The sequence below is a fragment of the Malaclemys terrapin genome, chromosome 4, assembly GCF_027887155.1.
Source record: "Malaclemys terrapin pileata isolate rMalTer1 chromosome 4, rMalTer1.hap1, whole genome shotgun sequence".
Classification (NCBI taxonomy): domain Eukaryota; kingdom Metazoa; phylum Chordata; order Testudines; family Emydidae; genus Malaclemys; species Malaclemys terrapin.
The window spans coordinates 36,809,686-36,830,112 of NC_071508.1; the positions used below are offsets into that span (position 1 = coordinate 36,809,686).

At 46.0% G+C, this 20,427-nt stretch overlaps 2 protein-coding genes across 2 annotated transcripts in view; one reads left to right on the forward strand and one right to left on the reverse strand.

Annotated features, from left to right (window-relative positions):
• The window catches only part of LOC128836347 (NACHT, LRR and PYD domains-containing protein 3-like), a 96,452-nt gene extending 77,017 nt beyond the window's left edge, over nt 1–19,435 (reverse strand). Inside the window, exons 1-3 of the mRNA XM_054026552.1 lie at nt 19,159–19,435; nt 11,313–11,351; nt 8,573–10,295 (exon numbers count right to left, since the gene is read on the reverse strand). Of these exons, the coding sequence (XP_053882527.1) occupies nt 8,573–10,295; nt 11,313–11,351; nt 19,159–19,435 (2,039 nt within the window). The remainder of the gene's footprint in view (nt 1–8,572; nt 10,296–11,312; nt 11,352–19,158) is intronic.
• LOC128836107 (uncharacterized) overlaps nt 1–20,427 on the forward strand; it is a 342,237-nt gene that overhangs the window by 135,713 nt on the left and 186,097 nt on the right. The gene's annotated exons all lie outside the window — the stretch shown is intronic.

Sequence of the window (20,427 nt, forward strand, 5' to 3'; positions counted from 1 at the left end):
AACACATTCGCAGGCAAGCAGCAACAAAGAAATGAGCAAAAACAAGCAAACCAACACCAGTCTACGAAAGAATGTCATGAGCCTCAAGCATAAACTGATTCTTTTTTGCCAAAGCATTGCAAAAGGATTAAAATTAAAATTATTCCTAAAATAATTTTAATGGGATATTAAAATGATATTGTAACTTAAGGTACTACTAGTTAAACACCAAACTGGTTAGACTACGCATTTCTGTAGCGAAGACATCGTATGCTTTGGCAAGATTAAGCTTAAAAAATTAATGGATTTAATTTGAAAGTGAAAATTGTTATATTCATTAATTTGCCTGTCTAAAGACCACTCCTTGAAGTAAGTTTATGTTTTTATTAAAAAATTGCCATGTTAAATAAATACTTTCTTATCTAGTGTATTTTAGGTACCTGAAATAAATACTTTCTTCAGTTTCATAGAATTTAATTAAGACCAGTAATGCTCACTCAGACACTGTTTAGGTTATCTATAATAAACCAAACATAACTCTCTGTCTGTTTAACAAAAGTCCTATGACCATTTATAGATGGTTTTAGTTTTTATGGTTCCATAGTTAAAGTAGAATTGAGATTTGCATTTAAAGCACAGATTCGACCACTTTGTTATATATGAAAAATATAGTGCAGCCTCCCCAACATTACAGCACTTACTCTTTGAATACAGAATGAGTTTCCCAAGAAACTACAAGCAAATTAGTTAATTAGTTTATTAATTAAAATTCTCTTTAAAATAGGTCCTTTAAGAAATTTAATACCAGCCATCAGTATGGATGCACCATTAGGGCACCAAAACAATCTTAATTCTGCTCTGTAGTGACCAAAATCTAATGTGTCTTTAAAAACAGTTTAATAGGAGCTGTGACACCTGCAGTGGGGTGGTGGGACTAGGGGCTTCTACCCTGCAGGGAGGGAGGGGGGTCTAAGGGCATTAGCTCCATGGGGGGCATCAGGGCAGAACCCCGGCGCCTCAGCAGGTGCCATCCTGCGAGGCAGGTTGTGCGTGTCTTGTGGCTCTTGAACTTCTGAAGATTATTGTATGCAGCTCGGAGGGTCAGTAAGTTTGGCCGCTCCTGGTGTATAGAGTGAGGTGTTTTCTGAATGCTAATGACATTGGTGATTAATATAATTGTAGAATGTGCTTATTAATGCTACATAACGAGTTATGGACACCTACTGATATTGGGCTTTACAGTATGCCCCGACAAGCGGCAATGTCACAGCTCTCTACCTGGCTCCTGTTTAAATTAAGCATGGTAGCATCAGAAACAATAGAAGCCCTATTTGCATAGAAATTAGCAAGGGGATGGGAAGCCCCCAGGAAGGGAAGAACAGCCTCTCGTAAAAAGGAAATTTAGGAGCTACAAGCAGAAGCAGAAAGCCATTTTTGGCATCCATCACTGGACAGATGCAGGAGGGGAGGGTTCTTACTGGCTGAGTGTCAGAAATATATTCGCCAACTTCGCTCTGCCCGGTGGATGCTTGCCCCCCCCCACCTCAGGCCCCGCTTCATGCCACCCCTGCACCATCCCACCCCCATCCCACCCCTTCCCCAAAGTCCCCTCCCCTTCCCCACCTCTTCTCTGCCTCCTCCCCGACTGATGTTGTGAGTGTACCTCAATTTTTCTGGAAGCCACCACACATCAGGCCTCCAGCACCCCAGGCACACAGGTCTTCCCCAGCATCAGAGCTCATGCAAGACCACCAGATTTCCCTGCACCTCTGTGACTCGGAGAAGCACTGATGCCGGGTTTCAGGCTTGTGCCTATGTTGTGGGGGACCCGACCATCTTGCCTTGCTGTGTTCGGCAAATATTTGGATGGAATCAGGGCTGGGAAATGCCACGTCCCCAGCCCTCGGGGCGGGGCCCAGACTGAGCTGTACTTGTCCCCTCTCAGGCAGTTCCAAGCACCCACAGGCCATAGTCAGCACAGTGCAGAGACCCCAAGTCAGCTTCCAACGCAGCTCCGGACACCTCTATTAACTCGACTGCTCATAAGTTCTGAGATCCCCTAGATGCTTTAGTTGGGGCCTCTAGGTAACTTCATGGATGTAAACTTTGTTAAGAACCATGTAGTTCACACCCTGTCGAAGGACCCTCCAGATATGGTTGAGACTATTGATGGGTCTCTCCTCTCCTCAGGACCTGTAACCTGCCAGACCATGCCAGTAACAGTTATCACTCTCTGGGGGCATCAGGAAACCCTACAATTTGGATTAATCCAGGCCCCTCATGCTCCAGTTATCCTAGGTATGACCTGGTATCCATCATGACCCTCACATTCACTGGCAGAACAGGAAACTACATTTTAATTCCAGGCATTGCTGGCTATCCTCCCTCCCAGAATCCTAGAAACACACCGTTGCAGTCTGTGATTCATGTCCTGACCCTCAGACAGCAGGACCACCAGGACCCTCAGTGCCCTGCGTGGCCCCACCTGTTGTGGCCAAGATCCCCCACAAATACCATGACTCAGCTAATGTTTTTGACAAGGAGAAGGGGACATCCTGCCCCCTCCATCAGATTTACAATTGCTCAAATGATCATAGGATCATAGGACTGTAAGGGACCTCAATAGGTCATCTAGTCCAGTCCCCTGCACTCATGGCAGGACCAAGAACCATCTAGACCATCCCTGATGGGTGTTTGTCTAACCTGCTCCAACGATGAAGATTTCACAACCTCCCTAGGCAATTTATTCCAGTGGTGAACCACCCTGAATGTTAGGAAGTTTTTCCTAATTTCCAACCTAAACCTGCCTTGGATCTCCAGCCAGAAGCCGAGATCCTATTCAGTCAGATATCTGCCCTCTCTGAACCCAAACTCTGGGCTGTATTTGCACCTCTATTTGCAGGAGAACCTTCTGAAGGGTTTCATCCACCCATCCACATCCCCAGCAGGTGCTCCAATCTTTTTCATATAGAAGAAAGATGGCTTCTTGTGGCCATGTACTGACTAACGGGCCCAGGACAAGGGGACTATACAAAATGACTACATGATTCCTGTCCTCCATCTATAACAGTTCAGGGGCAAGAAGAAAACGTGGATTGGCAGATTCTAGATTCTTGTTGGGTCCAGGGAAAATTACACTATCTAGTTGATTGGGATGGGAATGGCCCAGATGAGTGTTCATGGGATCCCACAGACCATATCCATGCCCTGATCCTTCTGCGTGTCTCCCACAACAGTTATCCTGAGAAGCCAGGTACCAAGGCCCCTAGACAGTGCACTCAAAGGGTTGGGAGTGTCAGGAATCAGGGCCTGCAGCAGAGCTAGTCTCTGGGCAGCCTCATCACCACAGCTGGCCTGCAGCAGGCTGCCTGAGTAACCACACAACCTGACTGGCTGCAGAGGCCAGCAGGCTAGCTTTTAAGCCAGCAGCGATAGCAGCAGCTTGCTGGCTTCTCAATGCTCATGCCCACCATGGTGTCTGCTCTTGCCTTGCCCCCCAACTTGCCTGTGTTCTGCCCGCTGCCTTGAATTCCTCCTTGCCTGATACCTTCCTGCTCCAGTTCCTGACCTCTGGTTTTGACCTTTGGCTCTGGCTCCTGACTATGGACTCTAGCTCGACCCTTAGTTCCGGTACCCAATTTCTGCCTCCTAGTTTTACTGTGGGCTTTGGCTTCTGACGACTGACTACAGCTCTGACCCTGGCCACTAGGCTAGACCATGCTCATCCCAGTTGTCTGACACCGAAAAAGATGGTCCTCCAACCCAGAGAGGGTTGATGTCTCTGAGAACTGAATATAGGTGAGAAAGTTGCTTGGTCAAAGATTGTACCTTGCTAGATTAAGTTTTAGACTTTTAGAAAAGTATTTTTTGTTTTATTTCTAATTTTCTAACTTTATTCCTTATACTTGAACTCGCTTAAAACCCTATCTGTGTTTAAATTGTTAATAAACATGTTTTACTATTAATTTAAACCAGGGTAGCCAAACATTTTGGTCTGAGAGACACATCTGGGTGGGGAAATTGTATGCAGGGCCATGAATGTAGGGCTGGGGCAGGGGGGTTGGGTGTGGAAGGGGTGCTGCAGGGGGCTCAAGGCAGGCAGCTAGGGGGCTCAGGGCAGGGGGTTGCGATTCAGGGTGCAGGAGGGGTTCAGGGTGCAGACTCCGGCCAGGCGCCGCTTAACTCAAGCAGCTCCAGGGTGACAGCTGCATGCATCGGGGCTAAGGTAGGTTCCCTGCCTGCCCTGGCCCCGCGCCGCGCTGCTTCTGGAAGTGGCCAGCAAGTCCAGAAGTGGCTCCTGGGGGTGGGGTGGGACAGGCAGCTTTGCCACATGCTGCCCTCACCTGTGGGTACCAATCCTGAAGCTCCCATTGGCCGCAGTTCCCCGCCAATGGAAGCTGCGAGGGGTGGTGCCTGCAGGCGAGGGCAGCACATGGAGCTCTCTGGCCCCCCACCCCAGGGGCCGCAGGAACATGGTGCCGGCTGCTTACCGGAGCAGCACGGGGCCAGGGCAGGCAGGGAGCCTAGCAGGACCAAGTACTGATTTTGCCCCAGATCCCTAAGTGGCCCCCTCAAGGATTGAACTCACAACCCTGGGTTTAGCAAGCTAATAACCACTGAGCTATCCCTCCCCCTCTTCTCATTGAGCTAGCGTGAGTATGTCTATATGAGCTGGGAATCACACCCTTAACTACAAGTGTAGATGCAGCCTTTGTGCCAAGGACATTAATGAAAATATTAAATAAGATCAGTCCCAAGACTGATCCTTGAGGAACTTCAATAGTAACCTCCCTCCAGCCACTAGTTCACCTTTCAGTATAACTGTCATAACTATAAAGGGAAGGGTAATAGCTGTCCTGTGTACAGTACTATAAAATCCCTCCTGGCCAGAGACTCCAAAATCCTTTTCCCTGTAAAGGGTTAAGAAGCTCAGGTAACCTGGCTGGCATCTGACCTAAAGGACCAATAAGGGGACAAGATACTTTCAAATCTTGGGGGGGAGAAGGCTTTTGTTTGTGTTCTTTGTTTGGGAGTGTGTTCGTTCTCGGGACTGAGAGGGACCAGACATCAATCCAGGTTCTCCACATCTTTCTAAACAAGTCTCTCCTATTTCAAACTTGTAAGTAAATAGCCAGGCAAGGCGTGTTAGTTTGCCTTTGTTTTCTCAACTTGTAAATGTACCTTTTACTAGAGTGTTTATCTTTGTTTGCTGTACTTTGAACCTGAGACTAGAGGGGAGTCCTCTGAGCCCTTTAAGTTTGATTACCCTGTAAGGTTAATTTCCATACTGATTTTACAGAGATGATTTTTACCTTTTTTTTCTTTAATTAAAAGCTTTCTTTTTAGAACCTGATTGATTTTTCCTTGTTTTAAGATCCAAGGGGTGGATCCTGATTCACCAGGAGTTGGTGGGAGGAAGGAGGGGGGATGGTTAATTTCTCCCTGTTGTAGATCCCAGGGGGGGTTGGAACTGTATTCACCAGGAGTTGGTGGGAGGAAGGAGGGGGAATGGTTAATTTCTCCTTGTTTTAAAATCCAAGGGGTTTGGATCTGTATTCACCAGGGAATTGGTGAAGGTTTTTCAAGGTTTCCCAGGAATGGAATCCATTGAAATGGTGGCAGCAGAACCAGAGCTAAGCTGGTAGTTAAGCTTAGAAGTTTTCATGCAGGCCCCTACATTTGTACCCTAAAGTTCAAAGTGGGGATCCAGCCTTGACAATAACCCACTGTCATCTCCTCTTTAGCCAGTTCCTTACCCACCTTACAATTCTTATATTAATCCCCATCTTTTCTAATGCAATTAATTATTGCTCATGTGTTACTATGTCAAATGCTAAACTGGAGTCCAAATATATTAGATGTACTTCATTTCCCTTATCTAAAATATAATTATCTTTTCAAAAAAAATATCAGTTTTGTCTGGCACAATCTACTTTTGGTAAATCCATGTTGTATTACATCTCCCTTTCTGTTTACTGCCATGAGTTTAAGTATCCTTTCCTTCAAAATTTGTTCTAAAACCTTGAACACTATTGAGGTCAGATTAATGGAGCTGTAGTTGCCTAGTTCATTATTCTCCCGCCTCCCTTAAATATAGGTGCAACATTGGCTATTCACCAGTGATACGGCACCACCAAAATGACAGATCTGACAGAATGGCTTAAAAGGGAAGCATTTAGTATTTCTAGTTACTCCTTTGCTAACTTTGAAGGCTATCACCCTCAGATATATTCCCAAAAGGAAGGAAAGGCTCTGTTCCAGGGGGCTAAGAGCCAGCCAGGCACATACAATGGGCTGGTATTTATCCATATGGACCTTCTCAGAGATGTTGCTTGAATGGAGAGGAATGACCATTTACAAGGGCTGCCCTGGAAAGTAGAGCTCGTCAGAAATTTTCTAATGAAACTTAATTTAATTCAAGAATGTGGATTTGCTGAACTGAGACATTTCCCCGAATGTATTACACATTCTACTAAACTTCTGCCAGTGTTCCAGGATCCAGCCCTGGTGTGCTCACCCACCTCAGTAGGGTGCCTGCCAGCCCTGGTGTGCTCACTAGCATCAGGTCTCAAGGGACTTGTAGGCTCGCTGCTCCATGGCTCTGGGTCACATCTGCCATGCAGACTGCCCCAGGATCCATGGCTCTGGTGTTGGAGACTTCAGGCTGGCCCAGGAGTCAAAGTCCTGGTGTCCCTGACCCTGGGACAGTCTACATGGCAGGACTGCCTCAGACTCCCAGACGCTGGGAGCACCAGCAGTTGTTAAGTGAAACTGAATGTCAAAAATGTCAATTTCACTCAGCAGCTGCCAGTCTGGGGAGCAAATGCCTTTCTGGAAACATCATGAAGCTGCTTCTGATTCCTCCCTCCTCTCCTTTCCTTTCCCACTCCCACTCCTCTTTTGAAGAGCCCCATGTCTGGCTGTTCTTTCCTCTCTGCATTGCTGTCATCTATCACCCACCCCGCTCCTCCCTGTCAGTCTTCCTCTGATTTTGACTCCTGGCTCTTTCTTCCTCTCCTCACAATCTCCCACACTCATCATCAGTAACTTCAACTTCTATGTTGCTGATCCATCTGACCCCTTAGCCACCCAGCTCCTCAATCTCATTTCTTCATTCAATTTGCAAACCCAGTTCAACTCTTGCACTAATCAAAAGGCCCATTTCACCAAACACTACTCTCCCCATTACTGAGTTCCCCCTCTCTGACCATCCTCCGGTCTCTTTCACCATCCACATCTCTCACACCATAAGGTCTTGCCATCCGGGCATTCTGTACTTTGAGTCCAACAATGCAGATTACTTCTCTTCTCTCAGCCCTCTGTTCCCTTCCTTCAATTGACACGGTCATTGATTCTATCCATTCTCCACCCTTGGCTCTTTTGCCCCTCTCCCACATCACAAGGTCTGCACCCTGCATTCCTGGCTCACTCCCAATATCCACTTCCTCTACTCCTGCTCTAGCACAATTGGGTGTCTCTGGCAGAAATCCTGTGACCAACCTGACTTCCTCCACTTCTCTTTCAGTTCTGCCATCTTCCTGCCTAAAAAACTCTACTTCTCTACCATAATTGAATCCCATGCCTGCAATCCCAGACAAGTATTCATCGCCTTTGACTTCCTCTTCCCTCCACCCTACCTCACTTTCCTTTGCACAGGATGTTAGTAAATTCAACAAATAAATAATTAACAAAATCCCTTGCCTCACCTCACACTGCCCTCCTACCGCTCTCCCCTCTTCTCCTCAGACACTGACACAGAAATTTCTTGTCTGCTGTTCTCTTCCAACCGTTGCAGTGACCCTGTGACAGGGTGTACCAACACTGCACTGGTTAGGCAAGGGTTAAAGAGCTGCTCTGGGCCCCTCACCTCTGCTGGGTATGCTCCCAATGGAAGGAGCATTTAAAAGAGAGTTACTCAACTCAGTCTGGGCTGATGGAAGAGGAGAGCAGTCAGATGCAGCAGCCTCCTGCAGGGAAGCCACCAGGGCTCCACGCCGCCAGGATTGAGCCTCATAGCTGAGCTGCTGGAAGCTCATTGGCTCCGGGAGCCGGGTGATGTTTCGCTGAGGCCAGTGGAAGTGACTCCAGAGACGGATCAGAGGGGAACACAGGAGGGACCCCAACTCCAAGCCATGATGACATAGGAAGGACTGGAACAAGGGTAGGAAGTGACCCAGGGAGCGCACTTAGGGGTATCAGGCCCTGAGCAAAGACCACTGCACTGGAGTGTAAGTATGATGAAGTTGGGGTACATATTGCTTTTGGTAGCTATCGGCGATGGAGGTGAAAGCCAAATGGAGCACTGCAGCATTACTGACAATGTTTAGGCAACTTGAAGGTAGAAAGGAGTGCACAAATCTTTCCCCTTAACTTCTTATTTCCATGATTTTAAGGTTTGGGGGATGGATGAGGCATGGTCCTTCCCAGGTCTTAAATGTGTGTCATTAAATGGAGTCACTTTTATGCTGGGTCATTTGGCCATTTTTGAGCTATGAAAACCCAGGGGGGGGGAGGAGGGGAAAATCAATGTTTTAAAAAAAGATTAAAAAATAATAAATTACACAGGCATTTTTAGAGCTCAGATAACACTCACCCAGGTGGCCGCTTGCATAGTCCTGGGGAATCTTCATTCAAGTCTTCAGTTAGAAACGTACAGGTGTCTAGATAAACTGACTCCAGTTTACAGCAATTCTTTATACAGAATTGAAGAACAATTTGATCCATTTTGGTAAAGATACGATGAAGTAATTTAAGTTCGGTTAAATGATGCATTGCACTCTGAACAAATTCTGTTTCTCCAATTTCATACAAACAGTGAAAATATTCAAAATACAAAATCGTCGTGTCCTCATCAAAAGGCAACTTATCATATTTGAACAATGACAAAGAGAGTTTTTCTTTAACCTGTGTTAGTAAATTATTTTTAATTTTGGGTGCAATTTTGAAGCTAAGTTTTTTCTCCATTTCCTCCATTCTCTTTTTATTTAAGACACCAAACAGGAATCGTACTGTTAACATTAAATCATTCCTAGATTTTTCACACTTTTCAAACAATTTTTCCACAGGTTGTATAGCAGTTTCTGAATTTTCCACTGTTTCTTCTTTCTCCAACACATAAAACAAAGCTGCAAAAAACTCTTGAAAACTCAAGTGAATGAAGGTGTAAACACACTCACAGTCAATGCCTTTTTGAAAGATGTTCTCATTCAGAAAGAGGGAATCAGGTTTATCTAATCCGTGTTTCTTGACATCTTCTTCTACAAACAGTATATTCTTCCTCCAGATTCTGTCTGCAGCCAAGGAGCAAAGTCCCTTTAAGTTACCTTGTACCTTTTGCTTTGAAGTGCTGCTGTGACCCTTTAATAAACTGTCAAGATAATGCATGTACACTCCAGTGATTGTACTGGAAGTTTGTGCAAGATCTTCACCTGCTTCCATCTGTTGTTTCAGAACCGTGCAGATGATCCAACACACAAGGGGAACAAAGCACATGGTGAAGAGCATTTCATTGTCTTTTACAAAGTTAAAGGCTTTTCTTGCTTGTTCTTCATTCCCAAAGAACTTATAGAAATATTCTTCTCTCTCATTTTCAGAAAACCCCAGGATCTCTGCATAACGTTCATCTTTCAAACACTGCCCAAGTTTCTCCAGGGCAATTGGTCTTGTAGTAATTATTAAGTAAGATTTGAGAAGCACTTTTTTCCTAAATAAACTGCTCAGTATGATTTCCACTGGCTGCTTCTCACAGGGATCAGAGCACAGATTACTTGTAGATTGATTAAAGGAAAATTTCAGTTCATCAAAACCATCAATTATGAACAGGAGTTTTTCTGGAGTCATCAGAATCTCTTTCCTTGGTGCATTTTGATCAGGACAATTTTCTAAAATTAAATCTTCAACACTTCTCTGCTCGCTGACAAAGTTAATTTCCCTACAATTTATGTAGAAAACATAATCAAACCTGCTCTGATACAGTTCTTCATTTGCCCAGTCCAACATGATCTTTTTTGCTGTCAGTGTTTTTGCAATCCCTGCAGCTCCCTGCAGCACGACAATTTGTGGTGATTGTCCATTTCCATCAGATTCAAATAAATCACCTATGGTGATAGGACTAGCATGCTTAGTCAGGATTTCTGCATGTCTCCGTCCCAGGGCCATTATTTCATGTTCTCTCTGCTTTTTGTGACAATGTTCATTTACAATGATCAGCTTTGTGTATCTGCTGTTTAGCTTCACATTCTCACCAAGACGAGCGTTCATGTCTTTTATTGTGGTGTATTTGTTTTTTATGTGTTCTCTGTACTTCACCCTGTAAGCTAAGTTTCAGAGTAGCAGCCGTGTTAGTCTGTATCCGCAAAAAGAAGAACAGGAGTACTTGTGGCACCTTAGAGACTAACAAATTTATTAGAGCATAAGCTTTCGTGGACTACTTATGCATCCGAAGAAGTGGGCTGTAGTCCACGAAAGCTTATGCTCTAATAAATTTGTTAGTCGCTAAGGTGCCACAAGTACTCCTGTTCTTCTTTTTTCCTGTAAGCTAAGTTAGTGACAAGAAGCATTAAATATTATTGTAATCTTACAATAAAGCTATTTTAAAAATAATACTGGTACTGGTACATTTATAATGCGCCTTTCATCATAAAGTGTCCCCACATAAATTAACTATGGTCTCAGTCCTTACTCACATCAGTGATCCCACTGAAGTCAGTCATGTGTAGGCACAGACCTCCTATGTGCACATACATTATATATATAAATAAATACAAGAATCACTTAATCGGTTACTGAAATGCAACCACCTCTATGGTAAAACCTGTCTGGTGTTTAACAGTGCACAATGGCACTCTGTAACAAAGTAGGGCATGAAGTGATGGAGAATGACAGGTATAACTGAAACAGCAATGGGATTTAAGTGCAAAGAATATAACTAAAGTATAACCTAAAATTGGTCCAGGGCCCAGAGGTTTAAAAAAGTCCCATAGCACCTTCAGTGACCACAAATGTAGATTCTAGTTATTTCGCCTCATTTAGAAAATGGCATCCCTAGCAGGAGAGTGTCTTCCAGCATCATGCTGCTGCACTGGGTCAGTACTGCCTGACACAAGAGCTCCACCTCCTCACCAGCACCATGTTCTGCAGCACCTGATTCTTTCCTCGAGATCTCCCCATTCATTTCCTCATCCCCCATCCAGCACCTGTGTGATCTGATGAGACTGCACTCTGAGGTGTTACTTATTATTTCTACTAGTAAACCGAATGTCTGCCTGATCTAACCTAATGCTGGTAATCACTGGTAATTAGGCAATGCAATTCCCTATTGGAATGTCACATACCATTTGCTGATGTTTCAGGAGTTTGCTGGGGGCCCAAAGCTGAAAGAGAAATTTCATATGAATGTCAGTGTAACAACAATCACAGATGTCACGCAGTTCAGGACATTGGTACAAGTCATTCATTCAGGGTTCTCTGCAGTAATGAGCTCCCTAGAAAACCCATGGCTGAGGAAGGCAGAGAGAATTTCTTTGGAGACACTAGTTCAGTGACCTGTTCAAAATGGCCATCAGAAGCAATACTCTCTTTTTTTTTTAAACCACTAGAGTAGCCACTTACGGTATGTCTACATAACAAAGCAAGCCTGGACTCAAGTCTAACCCTTCTTGTGCCACGCACCAATTGTGCTAACCTAGCACTAAGATCTAGGGTCCCAGGAGCCTACAGGGCTGGAGGGTCTGAGTCCATGTTAAGCTGGGACCTAGGATCCAAGCCCTATTGCTTTCCTGTGTGCACGTAGCCCTGGCTTGATTGGGTCCTGGAAGCCCTCTGGGTGTATCCCAGAGATCCTGGTGGCAGAGGAGCAGCACTGCAGGCAGCCAGCCCATCAGCCAGAAGCACCATTCCTGCCTGGTCAAACACGATCCCTGTTCCTGCTCCTCTCACTGGGGCAACAGCTCCTGCTCTGCCTCCTCCTCGCTGCTGCACAGAGCTTCCCCGAACGAAGGGGCAAAGCCGCCAGGCGGGAGGCAGCTCCCAGCCACTGGGATGTTGGGAGTCATCCCTCTCCTGGCCATGCCGAGCCAGGATCCCTGCTGCTCCCCCTCCCTGCATGGCAGCCGCTTGATCCCTACTCCACTCTCTAGCCCTTGCCTCAGCCCCTCTGGGGCTGCATGTGCAGGTGTGCCTGGGCTGCATGCACTGTGAGGGGAGTGAGTGGGAGTCAGCCCCCAAAATTCCCCCACAGCCTCCTTCAGTGGTGGCAGCTCCAGCTCCTCCTTGCTGCATGGCAGTTGCTTGTTCCTGCTGTGCTCTCTGGCCCTTGCTCTCGGGCCCTCTGGGGCCCCATGTCCCACAGCCTCCTTGTAACAGCATGGCACCCAACTCTCACAAGTGCCCCTTCTGGTCGGGTGCATCTTCAGTCTTTAAATAGCTCCAGCCCTGGTATAAGGCTGTAGCCCCACAGCTTCCTGCCTGGCGGCAATGGATACGTCCTCTCTGGGCCCTTCTGGCCCCAGCTCTCAGCTGGGCCACTAAGTAGATAAGATCCCCTTCCTGGGAGTTATTGCTGTCCAAATTGCTAGTGGCCTATGGGGGGGGGACCTAGGTTCACCCACTACTCCAAGTCCCAGCCCAGGGACCCTAAGAATAGCAGCTACACACTGCTGTGTCCCTATAACTAAGCTGCTTTCAGTTTCCTAGGTCACTTCCCCACATCCCCAGCCTTCACCAGAGCTTCACCCTTAGCTCAGGGCTCTTCTATGTTCAGGCCCAGCAGTCAGCCAGGAGCTCTCTCGCTCCCCCAGTCCCTGCTGGCACTGATCTGTCCATGGCGCTGCAGTTCCCTTTGGCCAGCCAGGAGAACCACCTGCATTCCTCTGGCTCCAGCCAGCAACTGCCTGTCTCTGGCTTTGCAGCTTCTTTTAATATGGTCTTCCTGGGCCCTGATTGGCTGCTTACCCTGTAGCCACTCTAGGCCGCTTGAAGGACTCCTTTCCTGGGACAAGAGTGGCAGGAAACTGAGGCCTCCAGCAGGGGGCCTCTAAGCTTAGTCCACCCCGTCACACTCCTACAGTGGTAGCTTTGGCTTCAGCTCCTCCTTGCTGCTGTGAAGAGCTTGCCCAGAGCAGGGAGCAAAGCTGAGAGAGGGAGACAGCTCCCAGCTGCCAGGATGTTCAGTCATCCCTCCTCTGGCTGTGCTGAGCCGGGAACTCTGCTGCTCCCTGCAGGGCAGGCACTTGGTCCCACTCTACTCTCTGTTCCTTGCTCCCAGGCCCCTCTGCCCTCCCTGGGGCTGCATGTCTAGAGATGCCTGGGCAGCATGCACTGTGAGGGCAATGAGTAAGAGCAGTCCCCAAACTTCCCCACAGACTCCAGGGATCCTTTATCTCTGCCTCCCAGAGTGCGGTGGGGGCAGAGATAAGGGATCCTTGGGGGGTGCTGGACTGCACTGCACCCCTAGTCCTGGGGAAATACTGCAACGCTCCATAGCAGGCAGCAGCCAGCCTGGAGTGGGAATGTGTTTTCCTCTGATACCGTCCTTTTATGTCAAACAGACAAAAATAAATAAAAAAATTAAAAAACAGCTTCATTGAACATCCCATTTTAAAAAATTAAGAATTGCAAAGTTTCATGTAATAGTTTGACAGCCCTGGAGACTGACGTCCTAATGATCCACAGAACAGGAGCACATGGGCATTTTCCTACCAATGTGACTCAGCCTAGAGGTGCAGAGCCCAACTCTCAGATTAGATGGCAGTTCAGTATAAAGCCTTCACAAACTGCCGTTATTCTACCGAGACAGCCACCAAAGGTGCTAATTATGCAGTTGATGTACTCGTGTGCTCCTTATGGGCAGATCAATCCCATCGACAGCACCGTCACAGTTAAGAAATAGGGTGGGCATTAGATTTTTCCCACAATTCAACATATTCGCAGGGCTAGAGTGTTGACACTGGGATGGGTGGATGAGGGCGGGCGGGCACCAGGCACTCTGGGATAGGGTTACTTTGACTCAGGTCTGTGCGCTGCAGTGTGGAGGCTAGAACCCTATGTTGAAGCACAGGTCAGACAATCCTTAACCTAAGGTTAAAATGCAATGTAGATGCTCAAACCCAGGGTTCCCTGCCATGGGTCAGCTGACTCAAGTCCCACTAACCCTAGGCTGACGTTTCTATGTAGACATACCCATCATGTCTTTCTTTATGATAGATGAGCACTGACATCTGCTAATGAAAAGCCCCATATTTTTGGCTTTTTTTATAATTATTCTATAATTATATGTATTATTATAACAACAAACAATCTGAAAGGGTTGAGAGCAAACCATCAAAGAACAAAACAAAAAAGGTTAACAGCCATAAAAATGTCAGTACTGCTGCATTTAGCCATCCCCGGTTGTGACAGGGGTCTCACTGCGAGCCCAGAAAAGTGGTGTGGAAGCTTTCTCAGCCCCATAATTAAAGGGGCAGATATTTTGAAGATATTGTCTCACAACTGTATATCAGAAGCTTGCATTGAACAAAAAACACTTTACACACTCAAGCCTTCTTTATATATAATACAGCAGGACAGATTTTTTTTTAAATAAACCTTTCCCCCCCACACACAGGTAAGCAACTCAGGAGGGTAAACATATTATGATACTTCCTAAAACTTATTTTTGGGCTGTCACACAGCATGAGGAATTTAATCCCCAAATAATATTTTATAGAATTTATAAACACCTGAAAACAGGGATCCTGATTCTCCACTGCCCTGCACCTTGTGTAGCCATTTATATCTGTGCAAAGTGCACCCACAGCATCAGTCTTGGTATGGCCCATTTGTGCCTCTTTGATGATGCAGGAGGGCGATATAGCCATCGTAAGCAGCCTCCTGGGGATTTCCACTGTGTGGGGCCATCCTTGGGGAGAGGGACAGGGAAGGCCTATGTAACCAGCAGTACCCACTGCACCTTGTGGAGACCAGCGTAGGAGCTGTGTTGGGGACGTGGCTGGGGAAAGAGTGTGTGTGTTGCCAGCTGCCTGAATGGATCCTTATGGCTCCACTGCCAGAATGGGCTATTGTAAAACCACCTTCGTCTTACTGCCATTAGCTGCACTGAGTGTTGCTCTCACACAGCTGAGGATTGAGCCCAGTGAGTGCAAAGGGGCTACAAAAAGCTCCCAAATCAGAAATCTCCACTCAGTTTATAGTGAATGTAGCACTGGACATGCACTGAGTGCTCATTTGACACAGAGATTAATGGCTACATGAAGTATAAAGCAGTTTAGAATCAGGCCCATTAGTGTGCTCCTAACAACACATCATCCTGGAATGTTGTGTGGCTAACACAATACTATTTCTGGATGTGATAGAATTTTCATCCTTAGCCCCTGTTTTAAGAACATAAGAATGGCCATACTGGGTCAGACCAAAGGTCCATCAAGCCCAGTATCCTGTTCTCTGACAGTGGCCAATGGCAGGTGTCCCAAAGGGAATGAACAGACAGGTTATCATTAAGTGATCCATGCCCTGTCACCCAATCCCAGCTTCTCACAAACAGAGGCTAGGGACACCATTCCTGCCCATCCTGGCTAATAGCCATTGATGAACCTATCTTCCATGAATCTATATAGCTCTCTTTTGAACCCCGTTATAGTTCTGGACTTCACAACACCCTCTGGCAAGGAGTTCCAGAGGTTGACAGTGCACTGCGTGAAAAAATACTTTCTTGTGTTTGTTTTAAATCTGCTACCTATTAATTTCATTTGGTGGCCCCTTGTTCTTGTATTATGAGAAGGAGTAAATAACACTTCCTTATTTACTTTCTCTAGGCCACTCATGATTTTATAGACCTCTATCATATCCCCCCTTATTTGCCTCTTTTCCAAGCTGAAAAGTCCCAGTCTTATTAATCTCTCCTCATATGGAAGCTGTTCTATACCCCTAATTATTTTTGTTGCCCTTTTCTGAACTTTTCCAATTCCAATAAATCTTTTTTGAGATGGGGCGACCACATCTGCACGCAGCATTCAAGGTGTGGGTGTACCATGGATTTATATAGAGGCAACATGATATTTTCTGTCTTATTATCCCTTTCTTGATGATTCCCAACATTCTGTTCACTTTTTTGACTGCCGCTGCACATTTTCAGGTGCTTAAAGAGAAGTTTTTGAACAGTAACTGGGGGTTGTTCAAGAGTGTTGCCCCTGCATATTCTAATTTGATTCCTGCAAAGGAACTGTGCTACGAACTTCCAAAATCCTCTAAAGAGCATTGTTCATTGGGACCACTCCTCTCTCTCCCTCCCCTCATGCAGGGTTCCTAGGGCATAAAGTGGGGATTGTCCTCCCACTGTTCTTCCACTAATTCAGGAATACGTAACCTCAGACTCTAAAGAAGCGAGGTGGGTGGGGAGTGAGATTTTGTAGAGGGAACTCACACGCAGAACCACAGTTACTGATAGGTAACTTCTCTTCTTAAATCTCAGATTAAGATTAATAGTAACGACTACAACCTTGCTCTTCCAAATCATATTCCAGTTGAAGGGAAAAAGCTGCCTCAGGCATGTACAGATTTTCAGATAGCAGCCTTGTAAACTCTCTAATGAATACAGTAAGAAAGCATGTTATGGAAATTGCCTTAGGTCTAGTTGAATATTTACCAATATTTTCAGGGGGCTGAATGCCTGCCAAGTCATAACAATTGTGATACAGAGTCTGATTCATTTGGACCATCTTTGAGCTGTGATGGATTGACCACTGTTTTCACCCTCTCTGATAGGATATTCTGTGGCCAGGTGGTCTAGTGGCTAGATCTCTGGCCTTCAAGACTGAAAGACCAGCTAAGAGGGTGGGTGTAGGGGGACTCGGACCCTCCCTCTCTACTGGGTCCCAGCCCAGGGCCCTGTATAGATCAACCCCTGATGGGGAGGGAGAAACTACAAAAACCAGAAAGGAAAAGATCATGTTTGCACCAAACTAATCTCCATAGTGGATCAATCAGTTCAGGATAATGACCTGAGAGTCTATTGGAAGAAGAAAGGCCCTGACAAACAGGGAATGACATGGCTGATCAACTAGCCTGGGTGAAAGCCCTGACTTGCACTTCCTGGATTTCCAAGCTGTTCCTATAGCTACAGCAACCATAGTTACCCAAGAGCAAGCTAAGGACTAGGAATCAGAAACTATGGTAGTCACTCCTGAAAGAGAGGATCCTCTAAAGCACCCTGGTCTTTGCCTATGAAAACTGTGTAGAGGCACATCTAGAAGGACCTAATGGTGTCCAAGCTTTATCAATACATAGAGGACCCTGTGACCCATCCTATCACATCTGAGAAACTGACAAAAGGCCCAGAGACCCATTCCTTCCAATGAAATCACAATAACCTGTCTGTTCACCGAGTGGGAGGAAGGTTTACCTGCCAGTGATACAGCTCATACAGCAGCCACACTACCACTACATCATGTTTTCAGTAGATGGCATCTGTCCCTTGGCAGAAACTCAGACAGAGGATCTCACTTGATCTCAGAGGTGATACATATGCTGTGCAAGACACTAGGACTAAAACAGAAGCTCCATATTCTACAGCACCCTAAATCCTCCAGACAGGTCAAGTACATGAACTGGACAAGGATATTTATCACTAAGATATTGGTCTCAGAAAATGCCCACCACTGGCTGGGACCTGAAACTGCCATTAGCATTAATTGGCCATGGGATCAATTCCAAACAATCTACGAATGTCACCCCTTTCAAGTTTCTGACAGGTATGACTAGAGTCCTTCCCATGAACCTGCTAGCCCAGATTCCAGACACAAACATTACAATTTGTCATCCAACAATGCTTAGTAGAATTAAAGCATCTCTTGCAAACCATATTTTCATTTGCTTGACAGAAGCCAGAGGAGAGTGCCCAGGAACAAAAGCCTTGTTAGGATACAAACGCTTCTGAGGGAACGTCATACTAGGACAGAGTATTTTATTTTGACTATACCAAAAAGAAGAGAAGGGTCAAAAAGTTACCAAGGATGTTACCTCACCACAGGCAAAACCTCCCCTGTAGCATATGAAATCAAAGTGCTGGAGGGAAGGCAAAGCCCCATCTTCAAGATGTTTCACAAAAGCCAAATTAAGCCCTGGAAAATCCAAGTTGCCCCTTCAACTCAGGAAAAAGACCGGGGCTTCACTATGGACAGCTCAATGGCAACTGCTGATTGCTCAGTGACAACTTCTGCTTACTGTGTAGTAGTGGTACAAAAATCAGACAAAATGTAATATTACATAAGAAATAGGGTGGACAAAATGTATGGCATTACATAAATCAATGGTGGGCTCTAACCCGGAATACTATTCATCCCAAACCAAAAGTACATAGCAGAATGAAAGTGAGTTCAGAGAAAACAGCAAGAAAGATTTGGGGCATGGAAAAACTCAAATGAAGAGACCAAACAGACTAGAATCCTTTACCTTTTTGAGAAGACAAATGAGAAAACAGACATGACAAAACAATGTCTAGTATAGAGACGATAGAAGACGGGGGAATAGAAGTTCCCAGTCTGATATGATATCAAGGGGACATTTAATGAACTTGAAAGACGGCAAATTCAAAACTGATAAAAATACTTTCTCCACACAATGCTTAACTAGCCTGTGAAACTTATTGCCACAGTATACTGAGGCTGAAAGTTTAGCAGAATTAAACAAAGAGTTATTATTTACAGGGATAACAGTCCTATCTAGTTATAATACTAAACATTTAAAAAACGAACAAGAGTTCTAGAAAGGATATAAACTTGTGCTTCAGGGCATAAGACCTGATCCCTCCCATAACTCCCCCCACACCTTCCTTACTCCTGGGGTCACAAGAAAACTCACTCGATGGGCAGGTTGTCCCATAACTGCCTACTGTAGGGTTTCTAGCAGTATCTGGAGTATCTGGCAGGGGCCACTGTCAGAGACAGAATACTGGACTTGATGGACCAGTGGTAGCATGGTAGCTCCTATGTTCCTAAAAATGCATGTGCAACCTGGGAGGTCAGGCCTCACCTGCTCTGCAGTTTCCCTTGATTCACTCTGACTACGTCCAGGTTGTGGAATCTCTTAGATGTCATTAGTTTGCTGCTGCTCCTGCTACTGGTGCTGTGGGGGATATTCATGGAGAAATGACTCTCAGGAGTCAGAGTCACTTTGGATTGTTTTTACCTGTCTCTTTTTCCTGTTTGAGTTTCATGGCAGAGTTGTTGAGACTGAGGTTAGTGAAGATTTTGATAGCTATGTCCACAGCACTCTCCGGACCATAGCGTTCTTTCAGGAGTCTCGCAGCATCTATCCTGTCAGCCTTCTCCAGTTTACACCAGGGGATTGAAGGTTTGTCATCAAAGGCAAACTCAGATAATTTGTGTATAAATTTTTTAAAGTCTTGCTCTGCAAGCTCCTCCAGTCCCTGCAGGAGGACGTCAGTCGGTGTCTTTCTGCTCATCATGAGGATATTAAGAACTATCTGAAATGTAAACAAGCAAAGCAGAGGATTAAGGCAAAATTGTGCACATCATAAAGTTGTGATCCCATCATTAAGTGCACCCAGTGACTGCGCAAAAACACCTTTCCATGTACCCACAGCTACCACGTCTTGTGCAACTCCATGTGTCCCATTTTATCTAAGTTACTTACTGAGATAATTTGTACATTTGTAAGTTTGCATATAACAAGCTTCAGCTTGTGGGGATCACACCCCTGCCACTGCTTGGCCAGGATATCACATTACTGTACAAAATTTGGCAGCTGTGCCTGGTGGAAGCTGGTGGCTCTCTGAGTCACTGAGTGGGTGCTAGGGCACCGTGGGGTAGCTGGAGGTGTGGGGTGGATGAGTGCTGGGGTTACTTGGAATGGGCATTTGTTGGGTGCCTGGAGTTGTTTTCTGGCTGCTGGGTTGGTGCTGGGATGTCTGGTGCTGGGGTGAGGGTGGCAGCTCCTGAAGGGAGGGGGTGGTACTGATGACTGTTCGAGGGTGGCTGCTGGTGGGTTGGGCAGGGGGGTGTATGCTGCTGTTGCAGAGGTTGGTGGGGACATGGCACCAATAATGGGCCTCCCACCTTATGCTGCTCCCATGTCTCTCTGCTCCTTCCTACACAGGACCCAGCCAGGTCACACTGTTCTCTAGAAGACAAAATGCACAAGTGCAGCCCCTGTGATGTTCAGATGGAGCTGTGGGTAGGTGGGACAAGGCTGCCTGATGCCTGAGTGACCTGAGAGACATTCAGTGCTTGGCAGCCCTGTGACCCAAGATCAGACTGTAAACAAGATACCTGGTGGTACTCTCTGAAACACCAGTCACAGGCAAAGCTCTGCCCACAGCTGTCTCTAAGCATCAACACCATCGGAGGAGGGCTCAATGTATACAGAGTAGAGCTGGCTGTACAGAAGGCCTCCCTTATACACACACCTCGTCTGAAGGTGATGGGCTCAGTCAGG